Raw genomic sequence first — 18,620 nt, 5'->3', positions numbered from 1 at the left:
TTGCATTGACCAAAGACTTTGATGCCTTTTTTGTTTGAGTATGAGTTGATGAGAGGGGGCATGTACAGATATAGATAACGGGGACTTGTACGATTATTACATGTTTGAAAAAAAGGAGGAGGCTGCTTTCTGAATAGCGCAGCGGCCGATTTATAGACGACTAGAAACTCGCTGCTTGACAAGCTCAAATACTTCCTCTGCCACGCCCCACGAGAGTTCAAAGCCCCTCCCACCGAGGCCATACGCATGCACAATGGATCTCACCTCATTATCCTGCAGGCCCTTGATCTCATCAGCGGCAATCTCCTCTTTCTCTAACCTAATCCCTCCACGACGAGTTGGTCTCCGTCCAACAATGTCCCCCAGCGGCTGCAAAGGCCCGTCCGCGACGATGGGCGGATACGTGGCAGCGAAGGCGGAGAGTAGGCGGGCGCGAGTCTCGGGACTGGGCTCGGGGTCCCAGTTGTCGGGCTCCTTGGTGCCGCCGATGATGGTGCCGCCGTGGAAGTTTCGGGGCACGCAAAACGACCACGAGCCGTCTGCGTTTTGGCGGGTGACGGTGGCGGGACAGGGGTTTGCGACGAGGCAGGTTTGGCCTGGAAATTTGTAAGATTTTGATACTTTTATGTGTATACAGGCAGAAGATAGGAGATGTGGGGAGATTTGTGACATAAAGGCTTACCTCTTGTGGGAAACACGGCTGGGTCGTTGAATCCCTGGCCGGAGCAGTTGACGACCATTTTGACTCCAGGCACAGTCTTAACAAGAAACGCTTCATTCAAGTTTCGAAGTTCCATGGCCATAGCTTTACCCCCGAGAATATGGAACCGGCGAAGAAGAAACGAGCAGTAAACCATGGGATTCACGCACCACGTCTTGTACTCGCACCCCCAAGCCACCTTGTCATCCGGAAAGTCCTTCTTCTCCAACAGCTTGAACTCCTCAAGACCAAGCTGAAGTGCCTTCTCCACCGTCAAATCACGATGCACAGGGGGAGGATTCTCAAAGTACTCGATGCCCTTCATGAAAGTAATGCCAGCCTCGGGAAACTCCCTCAGCGTGGCCTCCATGTGGCGATACGTCGTGAGCGAAAACTCGTGCTCACGCTGCTCGGCGGGATTCGTAGGGAGAACCCAGCGATTGTGCGCGCCGCCCCATTGCGAGGTGTAGTTGATGAGGGCGCGCTTGTCTGCTGCTTCGAAGGGAGTGGGGAAGTCTTTTGCGATGATGGTGACGCTGTGGCCGGCTTGTTGGAGGCGGAGGGCGGCGCTGAGGCCGATGACGCCGGCTCTGCGAGTGAGAAAGTCATATCAGCTTTTGTGAGGTTAATAGGATGAAGATTTTGGAGGAGGGTTTACCCAATTACGATGATGTCGGACATGGTGTTGTGAGATGAGATGTTGTGGGTGTAAGTCGTGAGAGGTGGGCTGATGAGATTCTATGGGTGTTATCGCACGCTCTGCCACACGACCATGAGTGCTCTCTCCGTCGCTCAATGCACAGATATATATAAGTATGTATATTCGCAAACAATCAACAGACAACGTTACACCAAATCTTGAGCCTCATCCCAGCTCTCACTTCGATAACACACCTGATGACGCAGCCATCACCAATTCCAAGTGTCATGCGGCGAGTCGCGAGTCTGCCTCTAGGAGATCCGGCCTCCGAGTCTCGGCGCTTGGATGCGGGGGGTGGAGTTGGGCAGATCGGGAAGTGAGGCGGGCCAATCATTCGGCCTGGCGGGGTGTCGAGAAGAGGGTGTCGTGAGGGCTGTTTGGACTTGTCGAATTTCTTTTTTTCTCAAACTATTTGGTCTCCTGCATATTAGCTGAGGTGAAAGTAGGGCGGATGGGCTGATTTGGAGCTTGGAAAAGTGCCTACTCGGCAGGATGGATGCCGTCGTGTCAAAGCCGCACTTATATAAGGAGTGTAGCTTGATTTCAGCTATCTCACAGGAGAGCAAGTCCATGATAAAGAAAAAGAGGAGTAAAGAAGTAAAGAAAAATGGGAATCGTAAAATGAAGATGAAAACGGGCTGCGCAACGGAATTACCTATATAGCAAATTTCCTTCCTATGTGTTCTTGCGTCTATGTCAAAGTTATGGCATGGTATGCTACGCTTGTCCTCCCTTCGGAATCGTGTACGTAGAAATTGTTCATCAGCTGTACCTACGACTGGGCGCACTACGTCACTTGTTTTTCTGATCTAAAAGTCAAGCTGCCTGATAATATGGTGATCCTTCATATCCAATCCTCGTTCACATGAGATTTGCAAAATCTCATTTCAGCGCCGATGTACTGGATAGATTAGTTTATCCCTAGTTCTGCGGCTCCTATGCCACCCATTCGTTCCTGCTAGAACCTACAATAAAATAACTGAGAAGAACTACGTCGGTTGGATTAACGACAATACGCCGCAATATTCTACAGTCCCCGGCGCCCTATCTCCATATGTTGGCTCAATTCTTAAGACGGGGAGAATATATAGCTCCATGTAATGAGAACATGCGAATATGTCTCTGTGCAGTGCTGACATTCTAGCATGCATATTTCGGTATAGCCTGCCGTTGGATAGTAAGTATATTGAAGTCAGCTTTCATTGTTGATCGTCATCGCTAACCTATGAGAGATATGTGTCTCGATACTTTTATCTGATCCCAATTGCATCGTTTCTATCTCAGCTGGCAGTTATTTTGCAGATATCCAAGGTATTCGAAGGTGCTTATCGTATACGCCAAGCCCGCTTCTTATCTACTACAGTTAAACAAAGTACCTATAGTACATATCGCAAGGCAGTCGCAGTCCTACTTCGTTAAAAGTGGCAGCTCCCCTTCTCGATTCTAATCACGTGTGAGAAAATACCGCCATCCTTCAAACTTTTCCCTCATCTTGTTTCAAGTCGTAATAAACTTCCTTCGCACTACAGAGATGATTTGTTTATTCATCATGACTGCCGCATCCCGGAGCGGGCTTACTCGACAAAGGTCCGCTCGCAACGGCAATGAAACGCGGCCACGGAGCGGCCCACATCTCCGGGTCGACGACGTTGAACTAAACCACACACGCAGGCGCATATTTTAACAACGCCGAGGGCCATGTGGGCTCTTTTCGGACCAGTTCGCGATGAATGTTTCCATATCTGGTCATTAGTTCTCGAACCATGGGATTGCTTATGCGGAACTTTTGCCGCCTGATTCGCGGACATATATTAACATGAGCCTTTTTAGTTGAAATGCTTTGTAAGGGCGCTATATACGGTCTCACCATAGCTTGCCACCAGCTTACACCCCACCAAACAGCTACTAACAGTTATTTCGATCCATCTTGCAAATCACGACTAGCCTCCAATGGGGAATTTGTACGGAGTAGTGGTAGAGGTATCGGGAGCAAACTTTATCGTTCTCTTCGTGGCGGGATGTGTCGGATCTATACGTGGATTGAGCGTTTGCCTCTTTCGCCAAACAAAAGTCGAGACAAGCCATTCTGGCCTTACCCCGCCAGACAAAAGCTGGTGATACCGGCTTTAAACAGCACAAGCATCATCCTCACTCATCCTGCGTGAGCCGCCACACAAGCGAGCAGCGCTAGCGCCAACAAATCACTGGGGCATACTGTATGTCTGACGAGTATCGGAGCTGGTCCGCTAGCCTCGAATCCATAGGCTATGTACGCATAAGCTCGGAAGCTAAGAAGCGTGGGATTGGTCTCTCCCGGAGTATGCAAGTTGAAGGGGGCACTGCTGTTGTTTAAATAGGAACACATGTCCCCAAATTGCTGCCTTGGGTTCAATCATCTCCCCTTATTTGTGTAACCTCATATTCCTTCAGGATCGTTGTGGTGGTAGCCCATCAAGTACAGCCAAAATGGTCGTCCTCAGAACACAGTCCGACTTTGGCCACGCGCCTCCTCCTCAGACCCCGTACAGCATCATCTCCAACTTGCCAGGATGGAACATGCTTCAGGGCGTCCGTGATGGAGACATGTCTCCCTTTGCGAAAGTTGTCCATGTCTATCCGCGCTTTGGCCCAACTCAATTCGCTGCTAAGGTAAGCCTCACAGCCTACTCGCCAACGATGGTCGACTTTTTAACCATGCACATATAGATTGGTCAAGAGGTTGCAAAGAGACTAGGCTACGAGGGCAAGTCTTGCATGCTCTATCTCAACCCCATCATGTGGCCTTTTACGGCTGGTCATGTCCAGAATAAGGCCCGAGACGAGGCCGCCATTAGTCCGGACAAGCTAACATTCAAGTGCATCGATGTGGCTGGCCACCGCGTTTACGCTGTCTTGTTTGAGCCTATGCACACAAAAGCTCTCATGCTTAGCTGGGGAGCTCCAGGCCTAGGACTCTCTATTCGCATTGCTGAGTACTTGTTAAACAACATCGACACTCTGGTTGAGGTCCCATTTGATGATTACAAGAACCCTCCCAAGCCAACTTTCACTCCCGATGGCCCGGCTCATCAGCTACTCTGCGAGCGCATCAACCAGCTCGTCCACCGCGCCTCCATTGACCCAGAGCTGGTCAAGAGCCAACCCAGTGATGTCCGCCTCTTCCCCACTGGTATGGCTGCCATTTTCCACACGACAAATCTCATCCAGGAATACCGCCCTGGAACCAATGTTGTTCTTGGCGTCGTCTTCCACAACACGCACCATCATTTACATGAGGAGAGCCCCAATGGATTCAAGCACTTTGGCAAGGTTGATAAACAAGGCCTAGATGAATTGGAAACATGGCTCGACGGGGAGACAAAAGAAGGCAGAAAGGTTAGCTTCGTCATTGTTGAATTCCCTGGAAACCCAACCCTGGAAAGCACTGATCTGCCTCGCCTCAAGAAGCTGTCTGAAAAACACGGTTTTGTGTTGCTTCTCGATGATACACTGGCGGGATTCGCAAACGTCGATGTATTGGCCTACTCGGACGTCCTCGTGACTTCTCTTACCAAGTCCTTCAACGGCAGGGCTGATGTCCTTGGCGGCTCCATTGTCCTCAACCCCCTCTCTCCTCACTATAATGAACTCTCTTCTCGATTTGCCAAGTCCCACAACAACGAGCTCTTTGCCGACGATGCAAAGGTGTTGCTTGCCAACTCACACGATTATCTCCAGCGTACACGCCGTTTGAATCGTAACGCAGAAGCCATGGCTACCTTCCTTCACAGAACAATTGGCCGCGATGATTCTCCCGTGGTCAGGGTCCAGTATCCTAGTCTGCTGGCTGACAAGCCCAACTATGATCTCTTCTTGCGGCGTAGCACGACTGAACTCCCCAATCCAGGATACGGCTGTCTCCTGAACGTCGAGTTTGAGAGCGTAGACACGGCTCGAGCATTTTACGACAAGTGCGGATTCTACTCCAGCCCACACCTGGGCGGCCATGTCACCATTATGTTGGCATACAATATGATGATGTTTGGTAAAAAGGCTGAGGAAAAGGAAGAATTTGAAGGGTTTGGTGCGGCTGAAGCAAGTATACGACTCTCTGCTGGTTTGGAGGATGCAGAGGATTTGGTTGACACACTCAAAGATGCGCTCGATGCGGCGATTGAGGTGAAGAAGAAGGCAGCCCCGAATGGCACCAACTGAGGGTTGAAGGTATGCTAGCTGCTATGGTTTACGTATGACGATACAATGAGATCAATACCCCAAGGGCATGTTTACTCTGTGAATAGATGAGTGAGTGTAATATGGACTGGGTTCACAGTGCTTTGCCTCTCCAAGATTAGTAATGTCTTCATGAGAAGCATGAGACTTATAATCAACATGGCGGCCTTTATTGACATGCGAGCCTTGATAACTCAGAGTGGTTATCCGACTTCCTAACTAGGCTATCCAGCAGTCCAACGTATCAACATTGGATTTTTCACTCACTATTACTGCCTGATAGGTTATCGTGGAATGATTAATCCCTGTTGTTTATCACCATCTTCTTCTGGTACCTGTATATCCATTGTGTATCTCTTGGTATAACCATTTCCTCCAGAAAAGCAGTAATTCACTATGGCCATGAGACTCTTCACTCACGTCGTCCATTTCACAATCCCAATTCCCGGCTATAATTAGCACTACTACAACATTATCCTTCCCATCCAACCAATCATCCAACACCGCGATATTAAAAAGGTCTTGCACTGCACACACACACACATCAATCAACGCCTCAACCTATCACCATCCAAAGCGCCACCCAAACGTCCATCAGCATCACCTCGAAACAAAACACACAAAAAACATTCACTCATTAACATTCTGCCCCCATCATCACCATCATCATCATTGTTCTCCGCTGGGGTTTATTTCTCCAACAATCCCTCCTCCATCCCCCCATGTAGCGGAGCACTCCTAACCACATCAGGTTACTATCCGGAGAAGCAAATCGCCGGGGAAAAGAGACGCCCTCTCGGCCATCGAATCTTCCCCTCTTGGGGAAGCAAACTACAACAACTACATATACTTTAAACATTTTAGCCAAAGATAGTTCCCGGGGAAGCCATAGTGGCAGTTTCTCGGCTCTCTCGTCTAGGGTCCGATCTCGTCGTCTTTTCGGATTTACCCCCCAGGCTCTGGCTTGTCATTCTCGATCTATTTGCTTGGATTGGCAAGGTCGCAGCGTCTTTTTCTCTGGATATTTCCCCAAGAGGGTTTTCGATGAGAGCCTAGATCGGATAGACGAGATGGCTCAAGCCCGAGATGCCTCGTTTTGATGGACATGGTGGGCTGCTGGACGAGGATAAAAAGAGAACAGCATGCCTTGATTTCAAACAAGTAGATCTCTTGTCACTCTATCGATCTGAACTATATTCAAATCCATCGCTTGCTGTGCTAGTTAACCAACCATACACTCATCTTTGGAAAAAAAAAAAATGACGTGCACTCAGCATTACGCTACAGACACGTTTCCCTCCGAAGCCGGCAAGGAAATCACCACCGTCTATGCTGACGACCCGGCCACAAATACCACCCTGCTCCATTCCCTATTAGAGAGGGATGGCGCCGTAATTGTCAAGAATCTTTTCCCCAAATCCCTCTGTGCTCAGATCAAAGAAGATCTCAAGCCCATATTCGACGCAGACAAGCCAGATCCCGCTGGTTTCTTCCCCAGCACAACAAAGCGTGCTCATGGCATCCTTGCTCAGTCACCTTCCAGTGCCAAGCTGGTGGTGAATCCGCTCTTTCAGTCTGTCGCAGAGACCATGTTGACCAGCAGATACACCTATTGGGAGGGCCAAAAGCAAAAGAGCGTGGCGGCAAAGCCACAAATTGCGAGCATCGTAGGCTTCCGCGTTGAGCCTGGTGGCAAGCAACAGCCTCTCCACAGGGACGACTCGGATTATCATACTCGAAACTGCGACATGCCCGTCATGCTGGGCTGCGTCACGGTATTTGCCTGCCCCTTGTGTCCAAATGACAATATGAATCCCAGGCTGACAATCGTGATAAATTCCAGGCACTGTCCAAGACGACAAAGGAGAACGGCGCGACGGTCATTATCCCAAAGAGCCACCTATGGGGACCGGAGAGGTGCCCGCTCGACGAGGAGACCATTTCAGCAGAACTCGAAGTCGGAGACGCAGCCATGTTCGTTGGCAACGTATATCATGCGGGAGGCGCAAACGTCACCAAGTACTATCCCCCCTTGAAATATTCCTGGGCAACTCTCATCAATGGGAATCATGATGCTGACTTTTTGTTTACCCGTGCTAGGGACGACGCACGTGAGACAATCGGCGTGTTCATGTGTAAAGGAACTCTAAGGCAAGAAGAGAATCAGTATTTGGAATTGCCACCAGAGGTAGCAAAGGACCGAGGTTTCTCACCGCAGCTGTTGCGTCTTCTCGGGTATGGGCTCTGCCCACCAGCGCTTGGCTTATACAAGTACAAAGACCCAATGGAGGAGATATTCAACGTCTTGGATGAAGAAACAATCCGCAGATAAGAGCCATGCATGTAACATCGATGAACCATCTCTTAGTGCTTTTATACGACAAGAATTCTGAGTCCGTTCGCTTGCAACTGTTGTGCAACCGGCAGCCAGTTTGGCTCTGTACCACTCCAAAAGGCGTTTAAAAAGCTCCGGATGGTCTCGTATTGATTAAAGCCCGTCGTTCTGATAGTCTTGTCGAGAATGGTGGCGACCTTGTGCTGCCGTTCTGTGTCGCCATGACACTCCGTGCCCGCGATGAAAATTGGCCACGGGAGGTTTTGAATGCAGAGAGAGATGTTCTCAATCTGATCTAGCTGGTCAAACAGTTTGGTAACGGAAGCCAGCCAATCGAAATTACTGGGAATCGCATAGCCCAGGCATCTGTACGCGTAGACAACGGCAGCGTGGTGGTATAAGTCCACCAACCTTATAAAGTCACGGCGCACAACCGGGGGGTTTATTTGCAGCTTCCCCGCAATCATCAGCGTCTGGCCTCTTGCTTGCTCGAAGCGTGACTGTACTTCGATGATGGTAAAACTCTCGGGCCAGAGCGATACGTCAATGTCCTCGTTCACAGCCATGGATCGTCGCGAAGCCAGCGTGATTTGATGCAGAAAAGAAAGGTACTCGGAGAACAGCACATGACTACCGGAGCCTGGCGTGGGAAGAATGGTTTCTGCGACATCGGCCAAGTCGAAGGATGTACAAGAGCCGAGGACTTCATGGATTGCGAGCTGGTTTCTCAAAAACGCAAACAGGCCCTTGGTGCACGCCTCGTGCTGCCCAAATACATTGACGATTCTCCTTGCCGCAAGTCGATGGTTTTCAGCAGCCACAGAGTGATTCTTTGCCATTTCGTAATTCGCAATCACGAGGATGCAGGCCAGCATCCATTCTGCGTTGGCAACATCGGCTCGCGTATTAAGCTCAGCTCCGCCGCTGATCCGGGTGTTCATTTCTCGAAGCTGCCTTTGGAGGACTTCCAGGCAGGCGTCTCTCGCCTCCTCATGGTATCGGGCCAACTCGCTCGGGAATTTCATGGGCCCATGGTAGAGAGAAAAGGCGGCAATGGCAAAACGAAGGCCTGGGGCATTGGCAGCCATGGGCAACATACGACGCCGATAGTCATTTTCATCCGAATCGATCCATACCATCCGCCCTGCCAGATACTTGTCGTAGTATTCGATGATCTCCGGTGAAGACGCCCACTGTGTAAAGTTCAACAAATCCGTGCCTGCAGAGGTGCTTTCGATGGCCCTGTTAATGCTGAGAGCCGTCTGTCCCATTACTTGAAGGGCTCCAGAAATAGGAGAGGGTACCGGTGCGGGTGCCGGAGCAGGAAGAGGAACGGGCTCTTCGATTGTCGGTAACGCCAATTCCATGGCCATCGAGCCCGCCACAGGCAATCTCCGACCTTTCAGTTTCCCTCGAACCGCCACTCCATCAGCCCAGCGAAGATGCCGCCCGTATCCGGGGCAGCTCAGGCCCTTCTTGATGCATTTCGAACACTCCGGACGACCGAGGTCACATCGAATGCGTCGCCGCATGCAAGTGCGGCAGCCTTTGGGGACACCAAGTCAGCGCTGCATTAAGCGGAAGGGGAACCAAACCTAGGCGAGAATGCCTCCCTCACCTTTTGATGCGTCAGCCGAGCCCTTTGAGCTCATTGCAGTCTGTGCTTATAATGATAGACGCATTCATCAATCCTGAGGCTCGAAAAGTAGAGTAGCGTTGGAATAGTATAAAGTGGGCGAAGACATGGGATTACCGTTGTAATCGAAGACAAAAAAAAGTGGACGGCATCGGAGAAATAAATTCTACCAGATGACTTATGTCAGTTTACGTACAAAGAATGCATCGCTTCGCCTTATCGGTTTCGTTAGCACATGTAGGCGGCCTTTCCATACGAGCTTTAGCCGCGGCGCCGTTCACCATCCACTCGTCGGAGAGTTCCGTTAGTTTGGCGCATGTAAATAGCTTCAACTTGCAAGGGTGACAGAAAGAGCAGCGACAAATACCCAGCAATACATACATACTTCTTAATTCATCATTTCGTTATCCGATAATCCGCATTAACTTGGCTATCAACAGTCCACATTAATGCATTTTATCAAAGATGGAACCAAGATAGCTTCTCTTCTCGCCCCGATAACAACAGAAAGCTGAGTGTTATCAAGAAAAGCATCAACCCATTGTCCCGCCTTGTCACACAATGCTCGCCTCCAGTAGCAACCCTCTATCTGCATCAATTAACCGTTCCCTAATCCAACAGTTAAAGCCACCTTACACACACAGGTGACACAGCAACAAGAGCACGACACTCCCAAGGCGCGGATTCAAATTTAACAACAGAGCATTTAGACAAAATGGGGAAGAATAGCAAATTAGGCTTGTTTTCATTTGTTTTCAAATCCGCCAGCAGCACTCGATTCACAGGAGCTAAAAGCGCAGCCTATTTGCCCAGGGGCACTCTTAAAGCACCTGCAGTGCATCAGTTACAGCAGCACTTGTTTATCCCTCCTATTTCTCCCCCCAAAAACCTCCATGCCTCAAATCACCCTCTTTGACATTTTTTCTCCTTCACCAAACACACACAAATTACTGTATAGACAACTCTTCTTCTTGCCTCGCCCGACATTCGGGTTGGTTCATCTCTTAGCACATCTCTATCCTCCCATATTCAACAAAGCCCCATCATGCCAAAGGACTTCATCAGCGTGGTACAGGACCTCGAGGACCTCCTGTGCCACCACATCACCACCTCGACTCCAGCAGATTTCACAGAAGAGCTCGCCGACGTCCTCAAGACCGTGCTGAACATAGATCGCAACACCCACTGGAGCATCCAATCATTCCTCTTCGACTTTCGCGAAGAATACTTTCGTCAAAGTATGTCCTCCCGTCTCCCCCTCTTCATGCTTCAGAAAACCTCTAACCAAAGCCAACTGATTTCTTCCATCACAGAGCTCACAAACGAACAACCAGGCCCCGTCCGCCCCCACAACGACATCTGGCCTCGTCTCAACCGCTCCGCCGTCGAGCCCCTAAGCAACATGCCCATGACCCACGACATCGGCCCCGATCTCTGGGCCTTCGCAGTGCGTTACGCCGACCAAGTCTACAACGTTCTTCGTCTCCAGGCAAAGATGCCGTATAAGCCCTTCATCGAAGTGCTTACCGAAAACAGCTTCATCAAGGGCCTAGCAGACACCGATAACATCGTCATGCAAGACAATGCAACTGATGGCAGCAGCGACCACATCATGGACCGCCGGGAGTACGACGTAAGCCTCCATTCGAGACTGATGTTTCTAGAAGACCGTGTCATGATCCTTGAGAAGAGGGAGGAACTATTAGACGGTCAGCTCGATCGAGCTACTCAAGCAATGGGGGCCCTGCGCTCTACAAACTTGGACTTGGCCAGAAAGGTGTCGGAAGTGCAGCAGCGAAACCACGACCTACGCAGAACGTATGCTGTGTAACTTCTTCATCAAGGAAGTATTTATTATTGGTTGGTACACACGTAGACGGAGGGCACTATAGCTGCGAGGTATCATTTGATATATTTGTCATCTCATTCTTGCTAACTCTGGACCAAAAACTCGCCCGCATTTTGCAACATAAATAGCGCCCCCCTCTAAATCATCAGGAAGAACAAGAAAACTCCCCCGTGCATATGTGAAAGAGGTCATAAATAGTTGAATGATAGTCAACAGTCAGCAACCAAAATCCAAACAAGCTTCACCATTAAAATAAGTCCACAATCATCTTTTTGACTTGTGTACATCGTCATAATCATAATCATTATAAGCAGGAAACGAGAAGGGAATCAAAGAAGAAAAGCGAGTTGGGGATGGAATATCAGCTGATAGCCCCCTCCAACCCTGGGTCATTATTTTGAAAGAGACATTTGCTCCAGGAGCTCAATCTTAGTGGGAAACAAATCGTGGCATCATAAATGGGGTGTTATGAACAAGAAAAGAGAAAAGAAAAGGAATGAGATAGAATGAGGGAGAGTAGCGGCAGTATAGTCACTAGTGCAGCCTCTCCTTCACATATACCATGGCAGCATAGCCAGCGCAGCACTTGGTGCTCATCTCGTGGAAGCACCACGGGCACTTCACCGTCACGGATAACGCGCCAGTGAATCCGACACTTCCCCTTGGTCGAACAACAGCATCTGGGTTGGCCATGGCTTCATAGATGTTGCTGGGCATGTCGTGGTAATATTTACATCCACAACACTCCACAAACATTTTGGCAATCGGCTCCCCGCCGACAGGTGAGCCAGTTGTGTGTCGCGGCGCCTTCGTCGGCGCAAGGTCGGTAGTTGGGGATGGCTGGCTCCGGATCGAGGATGGCGGCGTGACCTTGGGACCAAGACGCGGCGATCCCAGCACCTGAGGAGGCGGAGCGAGGGGAGCAGCTTTGCGAGCTTCTTCCAGATAGGAAGCAGGCCACGGGGAAGGAACTAATTGAACCTTGCCATTGACTTTTTCCTCTCCAGAGAGCAGTGCAGTCGAAGGGAGGTGTTGCCTTGGCACTGATACATGTTCCACGGCCTTCAGGGGCTGGTGCTTCAATTTCGGCAAGAAATCATTTGCGGTTATCGCATCCACGTCCGTTTGTGACCGACGGTGGGCAGTCTGGCCTGTAGCCACAGTCGTATTTTTGGTGGAAACGACGACGCTCGACGTGCTGGTGTTTCCTACGGGCCGTGTGTTCTTGGGTGGACTTGAGTAGCCTCCGCCCCCGCCCCCGATCTGGAGGAGAAGCGGCTGTCTGACCGGGCTTGTGGAACCGTTCCTGGCGCGAGGTGTGGCTACTCGTTTACTCTCAACATCTTGCGTCATGGGGGGGAGACCCTTTTCAGATTGAGGTCGGGAAGTGTCAGGCGTACCAGGCATTGATGGCGAGTGGAAATCGTCAGACGAGTCATCATCAGTCGACGTCGTTGGAACTGAATCGTCCGTGAGACGGCGAACAGTAAAATCACTATCATCCCGAAGGGACCCGTGAGATTTGCGGATCGGAGATAGCGATACTTTGGTGTCGATGACCTTCATGACGGAGGATTGAATATCTTCCCATGTCGGAATCTCTATCGGGTCTGGCTTTGGACCCTTGACGATGCGACCAGCCTCTCGTGGAGTAGTTTGGAGAGATGCCCCGCCGCTCTTCAGTTCAGTGTTTCCAGACGCATTGTTCGCGATATGCTTGGGCCGGCCAGACAGACCATGATTGCTGTTGGCAGACTCGGAGCTGCCGGGTCTTGGCGTGCGTGGAGATGACATTGATGACACTGAGCCATCTAAACTCACCACCGAGTTCCGCTTTGAACTTCGACGGGGCGGTGCTGGAGGCAAGGACGTCGTCGCGAGGGTTGCATCTTGAGCATTGCCACTCTTGACAGCGCCGTTGCCTTCGCGTGAAATCCGGGCAAGATTGGTTTGGCTTAATTTCTCTTCCGCTGGCTGCTGCACAGTAACAGCAACGCTTGGAAGGAGATCACGATCGCTTGTAGATACGCTGAGCTTGGGCTTTGTGTTCTGGTTCTCGTTGCCGGTAGGTGAGGCTGGCTGAGGGGCGTTTTGACCAACAGCCGTTTGAGGACGTGTATCGGCAGTTAATCCCGCTTTTGCACTGGTCTGGGATGATGGCAATGCGGATGCGGATTTGGTTGCCTCATTAGTTATTACAGGCTTCTTTGACTTGTCTTGCTGGGCGGCGGTCTTTGATGGCTCAGCCGAGTCCTTTGGCTTCAGGCCCACAAAGGCTCTCCATTTGCTCTCCATTGTCCCGGTCTCCTGAGCCTCCATCTCTGCAGACGAGATAAGAGATCTTGTCTTGGCCGCTGCAGCTGGGTGTCGAGTGATGGGAGGATAAACTCGACGTTGGGACTCGGGGGCCGGGCGTGCTGGAGGGGCAGACCACTTCTGATTATGAGCGTTGTTTGTTCGCAGTGCCGGGTGGATTTGAGACTCGTCCATGTTCTCAGGCGATTCAGCGGTCTTTTGGCTGGCCGCATGTCGTTGAATCTCCAACTTGATGCCGCCGATGAAGCCCGTCTCGCTAGGGCGAGCAGTGTCAGCGGAAGCCCGGCGCGACTCGAACGGCGACATGATATACGAGGTGAAAGAGCCGGATCGCCTGTGATGAGGGCGGACGGGCGCGTCATCTTTGGTAAACTCTAGCGCACTCGAAGGTCTCTGCTTATCTCTAGCAGCTGCCTGTGCCGCCGCTGACGAGCGATTCGCCTGCTCCAAGGCATGCGACGAAGAAGGGGGAGGTTGCTTGCTCAAGCGCTTTTTCTTAATTAAAGCATTCCTGAGCGCGGATTCCTCCTTTTCCCGCTTCGATGCCTTCTCCTGCTGCTCCTTTTTCTGCTGCTCCTTTTTTCGTTGTTCTTTCTCCGCCTGTTCCTTTTTTAGCTGCTCTTTCTTTAGCTGCTCTTTTCTCAGCTGCTCCTTTTTCATCTCCTCCTTTTTCAGCTGCTCTTTGCGCTCCTGCTCCTTTCTCTCCTCTTCTTTCTTTAGTTGTTCCTTCTTCAGCTGCTCTTTCTTCAGCTCTTTCTTGCTGTCCTTTTTATCACTCTTCTTGCGACGACCATATGCCTCCCAGCTTGGAGACTGGCAAATCGACCTCCGTTCATCTTCATCGCTTAACGGGACATCGAAAGAAACAGCTTTGAGAGCGGGCTTGTCCACCGGTGGAGGGTTGTGCACTACCACAGTGGCCCTTTGCGTGTTGTTGTCTAACTCGGGCGCAAAATCTAATTTGAGTTTGGGAGAACTGACGTTGATGGTCAGTGGAACTATTTGAGCAGCCGGCAATCTCTCTTTGGTGATGTTGGCGCCCATTGGAGCATCCTTTTGAGGAGCCGCCTCAATACGTTGAACCTGAACTGCAGGGCGATTTGATGCCGGAAGTGGTCGTCTGGAGACAACGGCAGCTATGGAAGCTGAATTGGCGGACAGCGTATTCGATTGTGAGCTTGCGAGACGCTCAAGCTATATTTGGACGAAAAAGAGAGCGCATTAGCTTCCATGGGCTACTTGGAGGCATCTATCTGAGAAATGCAACGCGACAGGAGAGACCGCTCTTACCATGTAGCGTCGCTCGAGCTCGAGCATGCGCTGCAAGCTGTTCGAGCGAGCGGGTCGAGTCTTGTGGTTGGACATGATTGCCAGGCTGCGAGTTGGGCGCTTTGGCAAATCCTGCCCGACGAAAAGGACGGAATGCGTGTAAAAATAGAGGGCCGAGGACGAGAGCTGGCAAGGCAGCACAAGGGAGAGACTTCGTCAGTGGCTACGATGTGGCTGGTAAGACTATAAGCTGGCGCACGACGGCGAGCAATGCGCCTCTGCTGAGGTCCCAGGGTGGCCAACTCTCAAGAGCACTGTATCAAGACGAATGTTGGGCGATTCGATTCGAGCACAGAGCTCACCCGCTGTGGAAACGAGTGACGATGGAAGACGTGAAGAAGAAGGAGAGAGGAAGAGAAAAATCACCCAACGGAGACATGCATGAGCTGCCCTCGGTAGAAAAGCGGTTGGGCGTTGGCCCTTTGAGGAAGCATTCGACAAATGCACGTGGGGGCTGGCCGAAGCGAAGACGACGACGTTTGGTAATCCGAGCTTCTGGCCCAGGGACGACTCAATACTGTGCCGTACGAGAATCCGTACGGGTAACAGGGTAACAGCACAAATATCACTTAGGAATCGGTGCTAGCAAACTAAGGACCGGGAGCAAGCGGATAAAGGAGGCGCCAAAAACCAAGCCAGTGCCCTTGGTGCCCGCAATACGAGCTGGGGAAGCAAGGTTTGGGGCAGTGTGGTGTGCAAAGCTGAGACACAGGCGATGAGGTGGCCCAATAAGCCGAGCAGACGAACCACGCCAGCTGAGCAGGCGGCAAAGCAGTCGGACGATTGATTGACGCACTTGGGATCCGTATTCGAGAGTGACAAGTCCCAGTTCTGGTCCCTGGCTCACCGTCGACGGTGCGACCCTGCAGGCAGTGCTAACGGAGTCGGGAGTAGGCAGAGCCCACAGCGAGTGTAATTCCGGCTCCTGGGCCTGGCGCTGGTGTTTTCGGGCAGGTGGAATTTTGAGGGCACGCAGCGAAGCGAACGACGATTGTCGGGTTTTGCAGGGGTTTGACGATGGAGACTGTTGAGGGACCCCTACGGAGTACGAATGAGGCCATTGATGGATTGGGTTGAAGTGCGAGGGCGAGTTAGGACAAGCCCAACCGCAAAGGACGGCTCTCCGAACTAGCACCAGCAATACAGTAGCGCTTCGTACAGGCTGGGGCCGCTGCGTGGGGACGTGCGGTGGGAGATGCCCACTGATGGCGCTAGCTCTTTAGCGCACCTGTCGCTGATGCCCAGTATCAATCACTCACTGATCCATGTCGACCTGCAGTCAGTGCCTGACCCGAGAATGCAATGCCTCCATAGAACCACAGCCCTCAACTCAGCTAAACAATGCGCACGAAAGCCACTCTCTCTTCAATACGAACCGCTAGAGACACCCCAAAGCAGCCCATCCCTGCTAGCCCCGGTGGCTGTTGCAAAGGCTCAACTTTGATCTCGTCGCTGGGGGCCGATCGTCGACATGGATCGTTGACTTTGTGACCCGCCGGCCACTAAGTGCCACTAGCGCGCCAGCAACACGTTGTTCCACCTCGTTTTTTATTCACGCCAGCATAAAAATAGGAACAAATTCCATTGGCGCCGTTTTGAAAACGAGCTTTGGTGCAGGGTAGGCCATGACGTTGCACTCGTACATGAATTATTTCCAACACGAACTTTTAATCTCTACTACATATGTAGGTAGGCAAAAGATGTCGTAAAGAATTGGCGGGCATGGGGACGAGCCAATAACAGTTGAGGGGTAAGAAAATACGACCCAAGGTTGAGCTGACTGCACTGGTGGCAACGTTCAACTGCCGCCGATCCATCACTTTGCTACATGATATAGGCCTGACTTTTACCTTTTTATAGCTTTGAATCCATGGCTGTCGATTTTTAGACCTCGTATCCATGCAAGGTACCCATTGATGGCTGCAACCAATGTCAAAAGTCAAAGAGCAACCTTTGCCTCCCCACAGGTCCCGTTCCCAGCATCACTATCTCAACCCTGCCTGTCTTTTTATATAGGTACACACCAAGTATACATATCTGTGGAATGTCTTTTGTAAAATTACATACTATGTAAGAAACCCCAGCTGCTTTTGTATAGATGTTTATACGGACCATTTGAGATCAGTAAGTGCAGTAACATATTGTTTCTCACCTACATTAGATTAAGAGTGACATTGTGCCCTTTATAAGTGTCTATATACAGGTAATTGATCTCAAACTGCATTGTGTACATCACCATATTTGAGGAAGGGAGTGTACTCCCTACCATCGCCCTAGGGGCTCATATAAACTGCCGTGTCTAATGAAGCCCTGTCCAAGCCACGCTGACAAGTGGGTTGATCTGGTATCCATGGTATGGGCGTTCTCTTCCGGGATAAAATATGTCTAGAAGGGGGACGGGATATCGGAGCTAGTCATGCGAGAAGCCGTGCGGATAGTTGAAGCCAGCATGAGCTCTAACTGGGGGCGGGTGTTTCTGCTCGTGAAGATGTGACTGGGCCGCTGCCACTACAAAGCCTCGATCTGATCTTACTAGAGAACTAGAAGCTAGGCCAATACAAGTGTAAAGTGTAACTACTTACTTACGCTGCCGTTACGATGATATTTTTTACCTTGTGTGGCTTCTTGCGGAGTCTGTTTATAGAATGAAAAGAGTGGAGCTTCCACCAACTGTTTACAAGGCCTAGAGATCATGTATGACTACCCGTTTCTTGACTCTCGTCTACTTAACAATGACAGACATTAGGTAACGAGCTCTAAGAACCTTGGAACTTTACTCATCTATGTGAATTGTTGTCTAGAGTCAGGAGACCTTGGGCGCCGGTTGTAATTATCTGGTTGTGACGGAAACAAGGACTGAATTTTTAGTTGCAGATATATTCCTGGTAGTAGTAAGCGCCTATATGTGCGAAGGCGCTTGTTGTCTTTCTGCAGAGCTGAGCCTCTCAACATAGTGATACAAGTCTCAACTCCAGCAAATATGCAGTATCAGAGGCTCTTCAATTAATAAAATCATGGAGATTCAATTGAGGACTAACCCAATGGGCTTTGACGGAAGGCCAGTCGTGACAGGCCAGTCCTACTTGCTCGTTCTGGGGAACAATCTCACTAATGGAAATGTCTAAGACACACTCATTTTGTCGTAGTTTCAACACCTGGCAGCGCCTGGTTGGCTGTAAAGGTTCACTCAAGAGTTTGGGCAGATATCCCTGTGTTGGGAGGTGTGATCCTTGCGTGGAAATACATTCCAGTTCAATGTGCAAATTGTGTATGTCTCACTCGTTTCTACAGAGTTTCATATACTCGTAGTCGTTTAAAGTACTTCTGTGCTTACTGAATCATACACCGTACAGATCTATTTTCTCCCATACGGAGTAAAGCAATCAATTATGTAGTATTACGTGCTCGATCGAGAGCAAGATGACCAGCATCAAATACATTACCGGCAACGATCTGACAAGTTGTCAAAGCTGTTTTATGATGTACTCCATAAACAAGAGCACCTTCAAATGTCTCACAATCGACTCGCGGGAGGGTGAAGAG

General features: G+C 50.5%; 6 protein-coding genes across 6 annotated transcripts; 3 read left to right on the top strand and 3 right to left on the bottom strand.

The window, feature by feature from the left end:
* Positions 1 to 150: 150 nt before the first annotated feature.
* T069G_03972 (FAD dependent oxidoreductase domain-containing protein) lies at positions 151 to 1,381 on the bottom strand (the record flags this gene model as incomplete). Its single annotated transcript, XM_056171182.1, has 3 exons — positions 151 to 596; positions 683 to 1,290; positions 1,359 to 1,381. The coding sequence occupies 3 exons, from the start codon at positions 1,379 to 1,381 to the stop codon at positions 151 to 153; spliced, it is 1,077 nt and encodes a 358-aa protein (XP_056032074.1).
* A 2,485-nt stretch (positions 1,382 to 3,866) lies between these two features.
* On the top strand, positions 3,867 to 5,594 carry T069G_03971 (cys/Met metabolism PLP-dependent enzyme domain-containing protein; the record flags this gene model as incomplete). The annotated part of the gene is made up of 2 exons (XM_056171181.1): positions 3,867 to 4,049; positions 4,107 to 5,594. The coding sequence occupies 2 exons, from the start codon at positions 3,867 to 3,869 to the stop codon at positions 5,592 to 5,594; spliced, it is 1,671 nt and encodes a 556-aa protein (XP_056032073.1).
* Positions 5,595 to 6,871: 1,277 nt separating this feature from the next.
* T069G_03970 (phytanoyl-CoA dioxygenase (PhyH) domain-containing protein) lies at positions 6,872 to 7,944 on the top strand (the record flags this gene model as incomplete). Its single annotated transcript, XM_056171180.1, has 3 exons — positions 6,872 to 7,387; positions 7,456 to 7,631; positions 7,713 to 7,944. 3 exons carry the CDS (start codon positions 6,872 to 6,874, stop codon positions 7,942 to 7,944), a joined length of 924 nt encoding a protein of 307 aa, XP_056032072.1.
* Positions 7,945 to 7,985: 41 nt separating this feature from the next.
* On the bottom strand, positions 7,986 to 9,599 carry T069G_03969 (fungal specific transcription factor domain-containing protein; the record flags this gene model as incomplete). Its single annotated transcript, XM_056171179.1, has 2 exons — positions 7,986 to 9,493; positions 9,566 to 9,599. The coding sequence occupies 2 exons, from the start codon at positions 9,597 to 9,599 to the stop codon at positions 7,986 to 7,988; spliced, it is 1,542 nt and encodes a 513-aa protein (XP_056032071.1).
* Positions 9,600 to 10,628: 1,029 nt separating this feature from the next.
* Positions 10,629 to 11,414, top strand: T069G_03968 (uncharacterized protein; the record flags this gene model as incomplete). The annotated part of the gene is made up of 2 exons (XM_056171178.1): positions 10,629 to 10,821; positions 10,897 to 11,414. The coding sequence occupies 2 exons, from the start codon at positions 10,629 to 10,631 to the stop codon at positions 11,412 to 11,414; spliced, it is 711 nt and encodes a 236-aa protein (XP_056032070.1).
* A 552-nt stretch (positions 11,415 to 11,966) lies between these two features.
* Positions 11,967 to 15,113, bottom strand: T069G_03967 (uncharacterized protein; the record flags this gene model as incomplete). Its single annotated transcript, XM_056171177.1, has 2 exons — positions 11,967 to 14,942; positions 15,039 to 15,113. The coding sequence occupies 2 exons, from the start codon at positions 15,111 to 15,113 to the stop codon at positions 11,967 to 11,969; spliced, it is 3,051 nt and encodes a 1,016-aa protein (XP_056032069.1).
* Positions 15,114 to 18,620: the final 3,507 nt, after the last annotated feature.

Source organism: Trichoderma breve, chromosome 2 (assembly GCF_028502605.1).
Source record: "Trichoderma breve strain T069 chromosome 2, whole genome shotgun sequence".
NCBI lineage: Eukaryota > Fungi > Ascomycota > Sordariomycetes > Hypocreales > Hypocreaceae > Trichoderma > Trichoderma breve.
Note: the sequence above shows the minus strand (reverse complement) of the source record. Positions and strands in the feature narration are given on the sequence as shown.